This window comes from Hyperoodon ampullatus (assembly GCF_949752795.1).
Source record: "Hyperoodon ampullatus genome assembly, chromosome: 10".
In the NCBI taxonomy this organism is placed as follows: Eukaryota; Metazoa; Chordata; class Mammalia; order Artiodactyla; family Ziphiidae; genus Hyperoodon; species Hyperoodon ampullatus.
Window position 1 is genome coordinate 37,462,044 of NC_136923.1, and position 16,414 is coordinate 37,478,457.

The 16,414-nt window shown below is 56.5% G+C and overlaps 1 protein-coding gene across 1 annotated transcript in view; it reads left to right on the forward strand.

The window, feature by feature from the left end:
• Positions 1–6,249, forward strand: part of POC1A (POC1 centriolar protein A) — a gene marked incomplete at its 5' end in the record, with an annotated part of 73,535 nt that extends 67,286 nt beyond the window's left edge. The window contains one exon of the mRNA XM_079713967.1: positions 6,046–6,249. Coding sequence (XP_079570093.1) covers positions 6,046–6,144 — 99 coding nt within the window. The 3' untranslated portion in view covers positions 6,145–6,249. The remainder of the gene's footprint in view (positions 1–6,045) is intronic.
• Positions 6,250–16,414: the final 10,165 nt, after the last annotated feature.

Genomic DNA, 16,414 nt, shown 5'->3' on the forward strand with positions numbered 1-16,414 from the left:
TTGCCCCAGGAGGAGACAGATCACAATGTCTTCTCCCCCCTCGGCAGAAAAGTCAGGATCTGAATGAGATGCCCTTGCTGAGCCTCTCCCAGGGGGATTTTCCTCAGAGAGCTTCAGTGGCGAGTCATGCTGGGGACCCCGCCCCCTAGCCCGAGCTGGCCTCTTCCATGCTCTTGGGTTTGTTCCCCAGTGCCTCCAGCATCCTCCTCCCTATTGGGTCCCTGGGTTGGGCCGTCCCTCCATCAGTGCCCACTGAGGGGCCAGGCTGCTTTCCAGGGGGGTTCAGCAGCATCACTGACATGGACCTGAGCCCTGGCCAGAGCTCCCAGTTCACCCGCACCGGATTCTCCTCTCCAGTATCCAGGGGCTTGTGGATTCACTGCCCTCTCCCTCTCCCTCTCCCTCTCCCTGTCTTCCCCCAGCCCCCTCTCCCCCTGTTAATGAGGATGATCTGAGAAATGCAGAATAACCAGGCTTTTTCCGCCACCACCTCATGCCTGCCTGACCCTCCCACCCCCCTCAGAGGGGCCTCAGCCTGTCCAGTGTGGTGCCCTCGGCCTCTCCTGCGGGGCCCATCCTCAGCCTGTGTTCTCGGCCTCAGGAGCGTGTTCTCTCTTGTCCCCCATCTGACTCACCACCAGATGGTGGTGGTTCATACCTCATGGATATCTGATTTTGCCCACTTTCCTCCTTAGCCCCCTCCCCCAGTCCAAGCCACCGTCATCCCCTCTCATTCTCTCTTGACTCCGTCATGCCTAGTCACAGCCACACAGCCACTCCCCGGGCCATCCCCATGGAGCAATCAGAGGGGTGTCATACCCGCTTGGCCTCGAACCCCCAGCACCTTCCTGCTGCTCTGCGGCTGAAGATGAGGCCGCCAGGTGTGGCCTGCAGGGCCCGGCCCCATCTCCTGCCTCCTCTGAGGCCCCCTCCCGCTCGTTGCCTTCCCTCCCACCTCGGGGCCTTCCTGCCCCTCTCTCCTGGTGAACTCCTCCTCAGTCTTAGCTCACTCCCTTCCTAGGGCCACCTCCCCTGGCTCTCACCAAGCAGCGCCTTCCATTTTCCCAGCGCACCCCGCTGGTCTGCTTAACGCTTGCCTCTTCAACCCGCTGCGCACCCTGCGGGCCCAGCTGAGTCTGTCTGCTCTGCGCCATTGTCACCCCGGCCCTGGCACAGGCCAGTACGGCGTGGTGCCTGGGGAGGATCTGAGTGAGTGAAGAGTCTAGGGCCAAGGTTGGCAAACTTTTTCTTAATGATAAATATTCTAGGCTCTGGGGGCCATAAGAGTCTGTCACAACTACTCAACCTGCCACTGTAGCCAGGAAGCAGCCATAGACAATATGTAAGCAAATGGGCACAGCAATAAAACCTTATTTACTAGAACAGGCAGCAGGCTGAGTGTGCCAACCCTTGGTCTAGAGAAACAACAGAATTCATTCAACGGCAAATGGGAGTGTTTCTAAGGAAACAATTTTCCATGAGAAAGGGCTGTGGCTTCCTGGAAATCGCTGGTAACAGCAGGAGAAGGTGGTTCTGAAACAAGCCCCCAGGTGACCCTCCCAACAGGTGTGACTTTGAAGGTGAAACTTCTGGATCCCCTATGACCTTGCCCCAAGAGGCTCCCACATGGCTTGCAGGTGACGGCCATGACCCTGGGAGGCAGACATTGTTGGGCGAGGGGTAACAGCGCCCAGGCGTGTGGTCTGAATTCTGCTTCCTGTTGCTCCCATTCAGGGAGGGAGGTGCCTTGTTTGAAGTCAAGCCCAGTCTTGGGAGGGGTGGGGCGCAGCAGTGACTGGGGCGAGTACCAGAGCGTGTCTGGGGGCTGATCTCTTATGCTGTAGCAGCATAAGCACCCCAGTGAGAGGAGGCATCTGAAATTAAGGTGTTAGGGTCGTTTCTCATTGCATATCTACTAAAAAGCTCTTGTCGGTATGTCCCTTTTAACCCTATAATATTGCCTTTTCATAGCTCAGAATTGTGACTTCTGTGATCATTCCAAACCTAAATGTTTAGCCAGATAAGAGACTCTACTTCATGGGCATTGGAGGTGTCTGAGGCCTGGGAACTGCCTTGGAGAGTGGCCTGATGGTGTGAGGGTGCTGCTGGGTGACCCTGAGGGATGACCCTTCCACTCCTGCTCATTTAATCCAGAGCCACCAGACCAAGTGGCTTGGACAGGACAGAAGGTGGCTGCCGCTGCGTGAGCACAGAGGTCCAGGAGCATGTTCTCAGGCTGCTTGAGCTTGGCCATAGGGTGGGGGACAAGCAGGTCTGCTGGGTCACAGGGCCAGTAGCCCTCAGGTGATGCCAGAGCGAGCGGGGGGGTGCGGCGGGGGAAGGAGTAGGTTAGGCCTCTCCTTATACGTGGTGGATGGAGACAGAGCAAAGGTGCACAGTTCCCGGCGCCTTAGCCAGCACTCTGAAGCCAGGCCACCAGGGTTCACAGTCCAGGTTTGTCATTTATATGCTGTGTGACTTTTGGCAAGTTAGTATCACTTGGTGCCTTGGTTTCCTCATCGGAAAAAATGGGGGTGATACAGGCCCCCACACTGAGGGGTCATTGTATGGAATAGAATACTTGGCGTACCGTGAGCACTCCGTGAGTGTCAGCTGTCAAGAGCAGCCCCTGGAGCAGAGTGCGTCAGGAATCAGAATGGCCCCCAGAGCCCAGTCCTGGGTCTTCCCTCGAGTCTGGGCTTCACACCCAATTACAAATGGGACCTCGTGTCTGGATGGCACAGGGCCAGGGAGAGGGCATGAGCTGCCTGGTTTCTCCAAGGTCAACAGACAGGAGGGCCCTCTCTGTGGAAGTTTGGACCCCATAATGAAGGAGTTCAGGCTAATGGCCGTCTTTCCCAGACACGTTGCCCAGACAGGTCTGCCCAGCAGCCAGAACCCTAGACTCCTCAGCCCCTTCTCCAGTTTCCCTTTGCCCTACTTAAAATTAAGTCAGAGGCCCACGGACACCCATGTCGGGCAGGGCCATTTCCTTTTTTGACACCTACCACCACACCCAGCTTTCAACTCCTTGGGGACTTTGTGAGAGGCTGGGACCAGGTCATTCGCCCTTGAATAAAAGGAAAGCAAGGTGACTGGGCTGGGAGCGAGGACTTAGAGGGACTGCAGAGGTGTCTGCCTTTCCAGTGCTTCTCACCTTCCAGGGCAGGCGGGCCTTGTCTCCGGGCCTGGGGAGCATGGGCACCATGTGGCAGGAGGAGAATTCCCAGGGCCGGGCCAGAGCACAAGGTGGGGTGAGCCACAAGCAGCCTGCTTGGCGTGGCCCTGAGCCTCAGGAGGGCACAGCTGCGGGCTCTGCTCTGCCCTCTGGGTGCTGAGGCAGCACATACTCACGGAGGCTTGCTGTGCCCCTGACACTTGGTTGTGGGGATATTGCTCTGAACCAACAGGTAAAGGTCACACTGTAAACACAGCCACGTGACATGGCCTGGAATCGGTCCCTGCTAGCGATGCTGCTCCCTCCTCGCATGGGGCCCCAGCAGCTGGGGAAGCACGGTGGCGGTGGCACACTGTGGTGGCCTGGCTGACTCCCTGCAGGTGGCCGGCCTGCCTGCCTTCTCACTGTGTGCATCGCCAGCCCTGAGCGTGTCTGACCTCTGCTACTTGGCTTCCCCGATTGGAGCCTTTTCATCACTGGGGAAGCCCTTTCCTGGTGGAGGGAAGGCATATCAGCAAATCGGAGATCAGGGTTTCCAGGCTTTACTTTATCAGGAGGGATACCGTTTCCCATGGAAATGAGGTCCCGTGCTTTAGTGGAATGGGATTATTAAGACAAATTTGTGAAGCAGAGACTGTGTTGTAATGCACAGAAATTCGAAGTGTCCGTCCTCCTCTCCCTGGCCCATCCTTCCAGTTCAAAAGGGGTTTGGGCGGGATCATATGTGACGGGGAAGAGCTGGGTGGACTTAATCTCTGGATGGTGGCTGCCACCGAGCATCTTGGCGGAGTAGGCTGGGGGCGCAGGGAGTAGGGAAAGTGGACACCAAACACAGAGATGACGTGACTCTTCCAGAAGCTTGCCTGGGAAAGGGGAGAAGCTACAGGTTTGAGAAGGGTGGACATTTTTTCAGCCTGTTTGTCTCTAACGTGCTATGAAGCATCCCCTCATAGCTCCCAAAGGAAGGACCCCCAACACCCTCCCTCCATTCAGGGGGCTGGTGGTGAAATAAGCGATGCTTTTCTATTCAAAGAAATTTAACATCATCAGATTTAATGCCATATTTCTACCGAGCTGAAGTATGGGCCCCCCATGGAACTAAGTAGAGGCCTCTACTTAGAAGTGAAATGAGTGGCACCCCTGGTATTGACATTGGCCCAGCACCCACTGCGTCCACATTTGGAAATTCTGTCCCTGTGAAGAAAAAAAAAGTTTTAAGTGTGTGTGTGTGTGTGTGTGTGTGTGTGTGTGTGTGTGTGTGTGTGTGTGTGTGTGTGTGTTGGGAGGGGGGATGGTGCTGGGCAGAAGAGGAAAAGCTGGCTGGCTCCCCCACTGGGGCCTGGAGTCCAGAGCCATCGGAAAAAGTCTGGATGAGGAATGATTTTGGAGCTTGGCTCAGTGTGAGTTTTGCAGCAGCCAGTGGAAACTTCCAGGAATGCTGCTCTGGGCCAGCCGGGGGCTGTTTCCGCCGCCACTTTTATGAGCTGCAGACCCCCTCCATGGCTGACCGGCCAGCAGAGGGGAATGTGACCGTCTCTTTCAGCCCAGCTCTACCTCTCAGGGTGCAGTTCATATTCCACAGGCAGCAACTTTTCAGGCTCTGTCCTGTGCCCCAGGGCTCGGAGCCTTTGCAGCCCAGCCAACTCATCTAGAAGGGGCCAGCCGCCAGGAGGAGCAGCCTCCATGAGCGGCTAACATCCATGCGGGATGCTGCAAAAATTTATAGCAGTCTTAGAGGGGAAACTCCCTCCCAAAATGTTTCAATGTTTTATTAAATATGTGAAAGGAAAGTTTCCTTTCTACTGGACCAAGGCCCAGAGCCTCCATGGAGCCTCAGGGAAGGTGGCAAAACCTCTTGGGAAAGCCCACAAATGAGTAAAATTAATAGAAAGTTTTGTTTCTTAATCTGACCCTTTTCTGATGCCGGTAGGCTGCATGGCACAGGAACCAAGCCTGCTTCATTCACAGTGGACTTGCCCAGGGCCTGGTGTGGGCCTGGACACCACTGCCCCTCTGTCAACACTCTGTCCAAAGCCAGAGGAAGGGGGCAGGTTTCTGCAGCCTTGTCTGGAAGCCAGGTTCATAGGCCAGCCGTCATGCTGGGTGTGCAGGAGAGGCCAGGGAGCAAAGGCTCTGCCTCTGGAAGTCAACATGACGGGTATTGTCATGGTGGACAACATGGGCACCATGCTGTCACCTCTCAGTCTCCAGGACTGCTGTGAGCTTGGCATTATCCTTCCCATTACAAAGGAGAAAATGGGCTCAAAAACGGGGAATTAGGGCCTAACCCCCAAACAGCACATTCCTGCAATGGTCCTCAGTGGACTCGGACAGGCAGAGGCCCTCCTGGGCTCAAGGGACTCACCTCCAGCCTGGGAAGCCCCTCCAGGTGTAGAGATAAAGGGCCTGAGGTGTGGGCAGGACCCAGGTGGGGTGCCTTCTTTTGTGGATGCAGTTTTCTCACCTTTGGAATGGAGATGCTTGATGGTCTCTGGTTGGTTGTGGACAGAGCCTGGCCCACATGAGCAAGTGGTCCTGCTCTGGAACTCCAGTCTAAATGCCAGACCACCGGGGCTGGGGATTCCTCACCCTTGGCTGTCTTGGGCAATGACCGAAGACTATGGGACCTGCTGCCTACTTTCCCTCACTATGTCCTTCCCGCTGCCCAACAAACATCAGAGAACAACCATCCCGAACCAGCAGGAGTGGACATGAAGACCAGAGGCAAGGCGCCAGGAAGGAGCCCTGGGTGGGAAGAGCTGGCATTTGTTCAGCGGGCTGAGACAGCTGAGCGGGACTGGCTGAGGGCATTCCCAGGGCAGCCCGATGGCCTCTCCATCCTCTGAGCTTGACCGTTTATTTTGCAGACAGTCTCCATCCTGGAGCAGCGGTTGACACTGACAGAAGACAAGCTGAAGCAGTGTCTGGAGAATCAGCAGCTAATCATGCAGAGAACACCACCATGATCAGGGGAGCAGGAATCAAGAGCTCGGTCGATTTGGTGGGTGACAGGCTGGAGATTTGTACTGGGGAACTTAGGTAAATAAATAAAGGGGATTCAGCTCTGGGAATCACATCCATCCCGGAGCCCCAGGGGTCCTGCACCTCTGCCCTCCACCCAAGCTGTCTGCACCTGGAGACTCTCCACTTGGCTGTGGGAGGCCCCTCATACCCACAGATGACCACGTTTAGTTTAATGTGAAGGAGCCACTTGAAAATGTTTGCTACCTTGGAGTCCTAAGTGGAGTCCACTTTTCCCTTACGAACCTTTCTGCCGTGTGACTGGCTTCCCCCCACCGACCTTGCCCAGCATAGAAATGGACTACTCATTGGTTGGATGAGCCAGGAGTTTCCTATAAATCTGACAAAAGGCCCAAAGTGGGCCCATCTGTGTCTGATTTACCCAGGAACGAGCACTCTGGAGAGGGTGGTAGCTTTGCAGTGGCCTTGATTTCTGCCCCACACATGTTCACTGGGGCCTGATGGCTTCCTCCTCTGCATGCATGAGGGCAAAGGAAACTGAACATTAAAATGGACTTGATGGAGCTCGTCAGTGAAATGGCTTGTTCTGAGTGAGACCTAGTCCCCCCACCCCCAGGACGTATAAAGGGAGAATGAAAATGGCTTCCTGGGAGGGCCCCTGCCAGGATCACCTCTGAAGCCCAGCACACCCTGTTTGCAGCCGTTCGGGGTCTTCAGGAACAAGGACAGCCAGAGCCCCTGCCTACACCCTGTCCCTCTGGCTGGCCTGGCTGGCTGCTTCAGCTGGGACCTGGAGGCCTCAGGCACCTGCCTTTCCTCTTGCTCATGAGGGTTCCATAGGCAGCTTCCCCTGCATCCTTGCAGGAAAGCCAGGCAAGTGTTTCCCATATGTCTGGGTGTCCTCCATGCCTTCTGCATTCAGCTTCTTGGGGCCCAGCCAGCCAGAGAGGTATTTACCCTCCAACACACCTGCCCTGCCCTGGGGCCTGGGGGGAGGGCGGTGTTAGATCTTCCTGGGAGCTGTCAGTACCAAGCAGCTAATGAGGTTCCCAGCCTCTGCAGCTTCCAGGTGGGAGCAGAGTCTGAACGCCTAAGAGCTTGGGCTGACAAGAGGTAGCCTATGTTGAGTACCGATGAACGACAAGCCTGGAGGAGCTGCCTCTTCCACCTGGGTGGGGAGAGAGCTGTAGTCTGCAGTTAGGCCTCAGGCTCTGCCGTTGGTCGAGCTGTGTGACCTCAACGTGGTGACATAACCTCTGAGCCTCAGGTTTTTGTGTCAGGTGGTGGTGGTAACCACCCCACCAGGTGGCGATGAGGTAGGTACTTAACAGAGGCCCGTGGCTCCCCGCCCCCATCAGTGCCTCTAGGACGATGGGGGAAGAGGCTGCAGGCCCAGGACGCTTTGGAGGCCCCCAGGAACCTGCTGCAGTCTTCCCACGTGGCCCTGCTAGTGTGTAGAAGAGCCTGGAAGTCCTGCAGGTCTAAATTGGCAGGTAAGACCCTTGGCTGTCTCGGGAGGTCATGGGCTCCCCGTCCCTGGAGGCTTTTAGGGAGTCTGGGCAATGCTAAGTCGGCTTGCTCAGAGGGGACACAGCTTGGGGGCCAGGCTTGTCATCCCCTCCCATGCTGGCTGCCCTGCCACTGATGAGACATCGGCTGCCGTGTTGCAGCCAGTGGAGCTGGAGCTCCCAGGTGTTGGGGCTCTGGTGATCCGAGCAGCCAGCCCAGGCGAGAGCCTCTCCAAAGACACAGATGGTGCAACAGGACAGGAGCAGGGTCTCCAAGGCATTGTGTAGCAGCTCTGCTCACAGGCCAGGCAAGGGTTGCCACCCATTGTGTCTTCAGTTTACACCAGGATCAAGTTTCAAATTTTTCTCTGAAATCTCCCTTTCTCTGTGGGAGAAAATGAGGATTTTTGAGGGTCTGGTAGGGATTTGGGAAATGGCCTGGGAAGTAGTGGTGTACTGTTTTCCCCTGGAAGTCCCACCACCATTGTCAGATGTAAACAGTCTGGAGAGGGGTACTCACCACCACCCCCCACACACAGCACACCCCTTGTCTGGTAGGACAATATCGTCATGTCCTGGGACAGTCCGACCTGGGCCCTCCCAGATGGAGGCGGGCCAGAGCCGTGGCCATGGGCTTCTGGGAGAGCTTTGCACGAGTGGCCCGGGCCAAGCCCTCCTGAGGGGTTTCCTGCCACTCACACACCTGCCTTGACGGAGCCACCAGACAGATCTGGAACTGGGGAGAAGGATGGTTCTTGGACAGCTGCATTTGTCTTTAAAACAGCACAGAGACCCGCCATCTCCAAGCCTGGGGGTCAGTGTGTATGACCTCGCCAAGGCAGAGCTGTGAGGGCTCAGGCTCACATTTGGCCATGTTCTTCCCCAAAGAGTTCCTTTTCTTGCTCATGTGGGGCCTGACCCAGGACCTCACTGCTCTGAGAATCTAGGGGCCAGGTTGCTCCTGGCGGGAAGGAGACAGAAAACCCTAGGGTGCTCTGACCGCTCTGGGGACTGTCTGTCTAGCCTCAGTTCCAAGCCCCGCCCCCGTGAAGGTGCTGCAGGCCCCTGAGCTGGGCAACAGGGTCTGGGCTGGTGACAGGCAGGACTGGCTCTGGGGGGCGGGAGGGAGGGAGGGCCCTTATAAGCACAGGAGGAGTGGGGGCTAGCGGGGCTTGAGGTGGCTCGGCCCAGTTGGGGGCCACATGACAGGGCCTTGTGGCGTCTCCCCAGATGACACTCCCCGCTAGCCCTCCCAGGCAGCTCCCCTGTGGCCAGGGGCTCTTCCTCATCCCCCACCCATGCTGCCAAGCTCAGAAGCAGCCCCTGGAAATGTAAATGCCTCAGCTCAGCCGTCATCTCTCCTAATTTTGGATTTTGGTAACTGAGCTCCCAGAAAACCAAATTGCAAATTTTTTTTTTTTTTTTTTTTTTTTTTTTTTTTTTTGTGCTAGGAAGATGTGCTTAGGTTAGTGGGGTTTTGTTAGGAAGTACATGTCAGTGGCAGTTCCCAGCCCCCACCCCCATCCCTTCATCCCCTAATTTTCCTAACATGTGAAGTGAAAGAACAGGTGTCTGTGATTTAAACTGCAATCCCCCACCTACCCTGTGCCAGATTCTCAGTGTTCCAGGGATGAATCTGTACTCCCTGCTGGAGAAACTGAGGGAAGCAGGTCAGGTGGGTTGGACGACCAAGCCAGAAGGCAGCAGCTGAGTCCAACCCCTGCCCGTGGCAGGCCTGCCGCCCTTCATTCCTGAGTCACCACTCCCAGGGATACCTGACAGACTAAGTGCTGATGGGTCCCTGCAGGCCTGTGTCCCTCCAGAGACTTGAGTGGCATGAGCCAGCCTGTCCTGGAAACTGCCATTCTCCCACCCAGCACCATCCTTGTCCTCTGTCCCATGATCTCCAGGGGGGGCGTGCTGCGTGATGGCAGGCTGGCAAGAGGGCGGAGCAGGGGGGTCCGGATCGCCTTGGGAGTCAGGGGCACCGCCAGAGTCCAAATCCCAGCTCGACCCCTGCTAGCTCCATGACCTTGAATGAGCTCAGTAACCTTGTGGAGACCATTTGTGAGCTAGTGCCCGTCTCATCAGGCACACGCGCTCAGAGGGAGAATGTGCTCCGTGTGTGACTAGAGGGAGACTTCTGGCGGGTCCGACCCCTTCCCTGGGACTTGGCCTGTATGTCCATGGGGATGGGGTCTGATGGTCCCAGAGTCCTTCTGGCTCTGAAATTCTCGGTGGCCAGGGTTACAGTCTCTTGACACCATGGCCCATGCTACGGGGATCCCCAGTGGTGAGGAGGGAGTTGGGCCGGCAGACAGCCTCGCCCCACCTGAGGAGGCAAGCCCTCCAAGCCCACCTCTTCTGCTGTCACCAAGGCCGAGGCCGCCACTAGGGCCAGCACAGGCTTGCCGGTGGGTGTTTGTGATTGCCGGGAATCCCGGAAACCCAGCCCGCTGAGCAAGCGCAAGCATGGTGAGTCACACTATCCCAGCTCCCTGTCACTAACCTCACTTCCTCAATGATCTGCTCAAGATGGGCCCCTGATGGCTCCAGCCTTAACTGGTGGGTGGCCATTTAAGCGGGACAGAACTGGGCCCCGGGGTTTTCTCCAAGCACCCCCTCTCCACCCCACCCCGCCCCATGCTGCCGAGGAGGGAACCACTTTGCCAAGGCGGCAGTGTCAGGCTGGCGGGCCCCAGCTCGCTTCCTGTGAGCATCACCTCCCTGACACAGGGCCTTGTCCTGTTGCTGAGTGGCCTCCAGCCCTCAGTGAGCACCCCGGGCTCACTCTGGCAGCCACTCTGGGGGAAGTCTCTCTAGAGGCCCAGAACGTGGGGCGCTCACAGCCGTGCTTGAGATGAGACTGGAGTCAGGCCAGACAGCCTGGGGCAAAGCCATGAGGAAGCTTTCTGTGCCGGCCCCTCCTCCGCTGGCAGTTGCTGTGTGGAAACACTCTCCCCAGACCCTATTTACAGAGCAAGGCTGGGGAGTGGTTTCACTTCAGGTGAGGCCACCTCGAGCCCCTTCTGCCCGGGTGCTGCCTGTAGCAGGAGGCCTCCCCCCGCCCCCACTGTCTCCTACCACCCATGAGAAATCTGAGCACTGTCGGACGGGGACCCTGGGCAGGAGGGAAATCATCTTCCGGCAGCTTTCCTTTCTCAGTCCTAAGCTACTCTTGCAGGCACAAGTGCCTCTTCCTGAAAGTGGGACTTTGGTATCTCTCATGGGTGCTCCGTGGGCAGAGGCTTGGCCTGCAGGAGTTGGGCCCGTGTCAGCAGTGTCACTCAGCCAACATACTGACATCAGCCCCTGGCCATCTCCATCCTTCCTCAGCTGGGCACCTGGACTCAGCTTAGGAATGGAGACTGACTTCAGAGCTGTGGCCGTCCCTGAGCACCTGGGGCCCACGTTCACCCAGTCCATGTTGTTCTCCTGGTCTCAGTCCTGGCCAAGGGCACAGGTGCCCTGCAGCTGCTCTGCTCAACTGGCCTCTCTTCCAGATCTCTGCCCTGCCCCTGCCCTTCCCTGGCTAGGCTCAACCCAGGGCCTTGCCTTGACCTGGCAGGCCTCCCTGGAACCATCCAGCTGCCCCAGAAGCCCCTGTGGTGCCCCACCCCACCTCTGCACCGAGCCCCTCAAACTGACCCCAGCCAGAGCCGCCTGGGGACATGCCCTCATGCCCACGGTTGGGATGGGAGTGCTGATCGTGTTCCCCGAGGCCAGCACACCCCCCACCCCTACCCTCGCCCCCAGGATCATTCTCCATGACAGCTGCTGCTGGATTGGCTCCCCCAGAAGCCTCTGGAACTTGGAGCTAGAGAAGCAATGTAATTAGTCTTCCCAGACCCTCCAGGCAGCAGCTCACATGTGCCTGCTAACTGGAAACAGAAGGTGCTTTCTGTTGCAGAGGCCTGGGCTGGCCCGCGTCTGGGCTGCTGCTGTGGGACTTCTTGGCTGCAACTGTGAAGTTGACCTTTGCTCCCAGGATTGCCCTGGTTCTGGGGTTGGGTCCAGTTCCCCTCATAGTTGGGGTGTGCTAGGGAATAGGGCCGTTTGTGAGGTTCTACAAGGATGCCCATGCCCTTTGAGACATGTCCCAAAGTCTCCTTTTTTTCCAGTTTTAATATTTTTTTATTGAAGTATAGTTGATTTACAGTGTTGTTAATTTCTGCTATATGGCAAGGTGATTCAGCTATACATATATATACATTCATTTTTTTAATATTCTTTTCCATTGTGGTTTATCATAGGATTTTTGTGGTTGTTGTTTGGGGCTGTGTCAGGTCTTAGCTGCGGCACGCGGGATCTTCATTGTGGCATGCGGGATCTTTCATTGTGGCATGCAGGCTTCTCTCTAGTTGTGGCCCACAGGCTCCAGGCTGCACGGGCTCTCTAGTTGTGGTGCATGGGCTCCAGAGCACACGGGCTCAGTAGTTGCGGTCCACGGGATTAGTTGCCCCGTGGCACATGGGATCTTAGTTCCCCGACCAGGGTTCGAACCCATGTCCCCTGCTTTGGAAGGCAGATTCTTAACCACTGGACCACCAGGGAAGTTCCATATCATAGGATATTGAATATAGTGCTCTGTGCTATACAATAGGACCTTGTTTATCCACTCTCTATATAAAAGCTTACATCTGCTAACCCCAAACTCCTACTCCATCCCTCCCCTAACCCCCTCCCCCTTGGCAACCACAAGTCTGTTCTCTATGTCTGTGATTCTGTTTCTGTTTCATAGATGGGTTCACTTGTGTCATATTTTAGATTCCACATATAAGTGATATCATATGGTATTGGTCTTTTTGTCTGACTTACTTCATTTAGTAGGATAATCTCTAGTTGCGTCCATGTTGCTGCAAATGGCATTATTTCGTTCTTTTTTATGGCTGAGTAGTATTCCATTGTGTATATGTACCACATCTTCTTTATCCACCCATCCATCGATGGACATTTAGGTTGTTTCCATGTCTTGGCTATTGTGAATAGTGCTGCTATGAACATAGGCGTGCATGTACCTTTTTGAATTCTAGTTTTGTCTGGATATATGCCCAGGAGTGGGATTGCTGGATCATATGGTAATTCTATTTTTAGTTTTCTGAGGAACCTCCATACTGTTTTCCATAGTGGCTGCAGCAACTTACATTCCCACCAACAGTGTGGGAGGGTTTCCTTTTCTCCACACCCTCTCCAGCATTTTTTTTTAATTTAATTTTTTATTTTTGGCTGTGTTGGGTCTTTGTTGCTGCGCCGAGCTTTCTCTAGTTGCGGCGAGTGGGGGCTACTCTTCGTTGCGGCGCGCGGGCTTCTCATTGTGGTGGCTTCTCGTTGCGGAGCACGGGCTCTAGGTGCGCGGGCTTCAGTAGTTGTGGCACGAGGGCTCAGTAGTTGTGGCTCACGGGCTTAGTTGCTCCGTGGCATGTGGGATCTTCCCAGACCAGGGCTCGAACCCATGTCCCCTGCATTGGCAGGTGGATTCTTAACCACTGCGCCACCAGGGAAGTCCCTCCAGCATTTATTGTTTGTAGACTTTTTTTTTTTTTTTTGCGGTACGCGGGCCTCTCACTGCTGTGGCCTCTCCCGCTGCGGAGCACAGGCTCCGGACACGCAAGCTCAGCGGCCATGGCTCACGGGCCCAGCCGCTCCGCGGCATGTGGGATCTTCCCAGACCGGGGCACGAACCCACGTCCCCTGCATCGGCAGGCGGACTCCCAACCACTGCGCCACCAGGGAAGCCCTGTTTGTAGACTTTTTGATGATGGCCATTGTGACTGGTGTGAGGTGATACCTCGCTGTAGTTTTGATTTGCATTTCTCTAATAATCAGCGATGTTGAGCATCTTTTCATGTGCCTATTGGCCATCTGTATTTCCTCCCAAAGCTCCTGTTGGGATAATTGCCTCTGGTTTGGGGGAACCTCAGCTATGGAGGCCCCTCTGGTGAGGGAAGGGGGCTTAGGCTGGGGCAGGTCAGGTGACAGCCCTTCCAATCTGCCCATCACTCAGGCCATCCCAGAGCTAGCCCCCCAAGGAGCCAGGACCTGCTGAGTTGTTGCCTGCTCCTTTCCTGCCTGGTCTGCTTCTGCCCTTGGCCCACTCTCTCTGTTCTCAACATAGCAGCCAGAGTCGGCTAAGCCGTAAGATTAAAAAATAATTAAAAGGAAATTTGTAAGATAGTTCATGCCATCCCTGCTCAACCCCTTCCAGCAGTTCCCCAGCCTCCTTCAAGTATAGGCCACAATGCTCACCACAGCCAAGAGGCCCTACTCAATCCTGCCCATTCCCCCACCCCCATCTCCTACCACCCTCCACCCTCCCTTCATGCCCCTCCCACCACACCAGCCTCCTGATTATTCCTTGGACACACCAGGAACATTCCAGCCCCAGGGCCTTTGTACCTACTGTCCCTACTGCCAGGAATGCTCTGACTTCACCTTTCTGTGCCTTGGCCTCCTCATCCACAACATGGGGTAAGAGTAGTACTGGCCTCACAAGGCTGTGGGAAAGATTTGCTCTCACAATTCACACAAAGCTCTAAGAACAGCCTTTGTGCCTTCAGGGCTCCGATCCATGGCCTGGGGAGGTGGCTGGAGGTGGGTAGGGGCTGAAGGTCTGGGCCCCCAGCATCAGAATCCTACAGGCCAGCCATCTGGCTACAAGGCCTACTCCAGGCTCAGCCTTGGTCAGCTGACTAGAAACCTGGGGTTCAACCAGTGTTCCTGGGAGGGACACCCATTGTACCCCATGTACCCATGCTCCCTAACTGCCATGGGTCTCTCACTGGACATCCCAATCCACATGCCAACATGGCTCCTAGACAGCCTTTTCCTAATGAGGCTTCCAGCCACCAGGCCAATCTGAATGGCCAGGCACAGCCCCCACTGGACCGGGAGGGAGGGTGGGGCAGCCAACCCACATGCCAGGCTTCGCTGCCCACCCGCTAGCCGAGAGGGGCAAAGGTGGGGGTCAGGGCTGACAGGTCAGTGGCCTCGCTGCATCCAGGGCTCTCTGATTGGGTAGGGGTAGCTGGGGCTGGATCTGAATGTGGATCTTGCTGCTGGTCAGCTGGCTGGCTGTGGAGGGGCTTCATCATGCCCCCATGGGCCCTCCCACCCACCTGGTTCTATCCTGCCTCTAATGGCTCAGAACCCCAGTCAAGCAGGGCCAAGGATTTGGGGCTTTTTCTGCCTGGAGAGGAGTGGGCCCTCTAAGGGGTCTCCCCCCAAGACTGCTGGCCTGGGGGCCTCCTGCAGGGGCTGGGAGCCTGGCAGCCACCTTGTGGGGGTGGGCACAAGACTTCTGGGGAGAGTCTTCCCTCCACTCCCCCTCCCCCTGGCTTCCTCCTCCAAACACATGTTTCCAGTCCCCTCTCAGGCCCCTCTCCCCCTCCCCCAGCCCCTTCCCATTTCCTCTCAGAGGCCCTCACTCGCATGTGGAACTCATTAGGAGACCCTCAGAGCTTGTAACCCAACTCTGGCCTGGGCTTGAGGAGGGGGCCCTGTCCACAGCCCCCATTGCTGAGAGGACCAGCCTCCCCGTCTGGCCCGTCTGGCCCTGTGCAGCCTTGAGCTAGAGACTACAGGAGCTGGTCATGGCCAAGAGCTGGCTGGTGCTGGTTGGGGGAAGCTGGTCAGGCATCCGGCTCATCTCTGCCCGGTGCCCATTTAATCATCCTAGCCTCCCCAGGAGCCAGGCTGGGATGGCAGTCGGACCTGCTGGTGAAAAGCAGACCTCAGGGCGCCTAGAGCTGGCCAGAGGGAGGGTGTGGGATTCTGAGCAGCTACTTGATGATCCTCAGCTTCTCATCTGGGAGTGGAGATTATGCAAAAAACTGATGCTATGGTCACTAAAGTTTGGGAAATGCCAGATGAACAAAATTAAGCCAGCTATATCCCTGCAGGACTTCTCAGAGCCTTTAACACACTCCTATGCTATGCAGCTGGGGCCACAGAGTTCACAGTGTTTTTCAGACATTTGACCACATGACCCTCTTTATGAGGTGGGCCTAGCGTTCTGTGGGTCCCACTTTGGACAGTTCTACAGGAAGAGCCCTGAGGAGGCAGGAGCCATGGGTCAAAGCCCCCTGATGGGAAAGGCTCCCTGAGGGTCAGAGCAGGGGCTGTTGTCTGCTGGGTCTGAGCAAAGGGTGGGAATCGAATGGTGGTGACAGCTAAGGAAGGGTGAGCAGGAGGCAGCAGGGGGCTGGTGTGGCTGAGACTTGGAGGTAGGACCAGGCTGGAGCTGGGCCAGGGCCTGGTGACTCCACTTCCCTCCCTCATGGCAGGTGGGTAGGCAGGGGTGGACACAGAGGCAGAGGCATGAGGCTGGTGGGCAGGGCCTTGCTCCATGGGGTGTTGGGCATGTCCATGGCCCCACGTCAGCCTCAGGACAGGGCAGCCACCTGCTGCAGGTTCAGAAGAGTTGCTGTCTCCTCTGTCTCTGTTTCTCTTCCTGTTAGAACCAGCCTCTCTGCTCAGAGTCCGTTCTGCCCACACTCCCCAGCACAGCTGCTTACAAGCCCCCTTCCCAGGCCTCCCCTCCAGGACCCCTTCCCACAGGGGTCACTGCCTGCCCCCGGGGCCCTCTCTCCACTGTCCAGGCATAAGAGGGCTCAGCAGGGGGACATGAGCTCAGCCCTGGACTGAAGCCTTCACACAGCATGTTTCCTCCTGCCTCAACCAGCCTCGCATGGTGTACAGTACCCCATTCTATAGAGGAGGAAACAGGCCTGGAGAGGGGAGGCCGGTG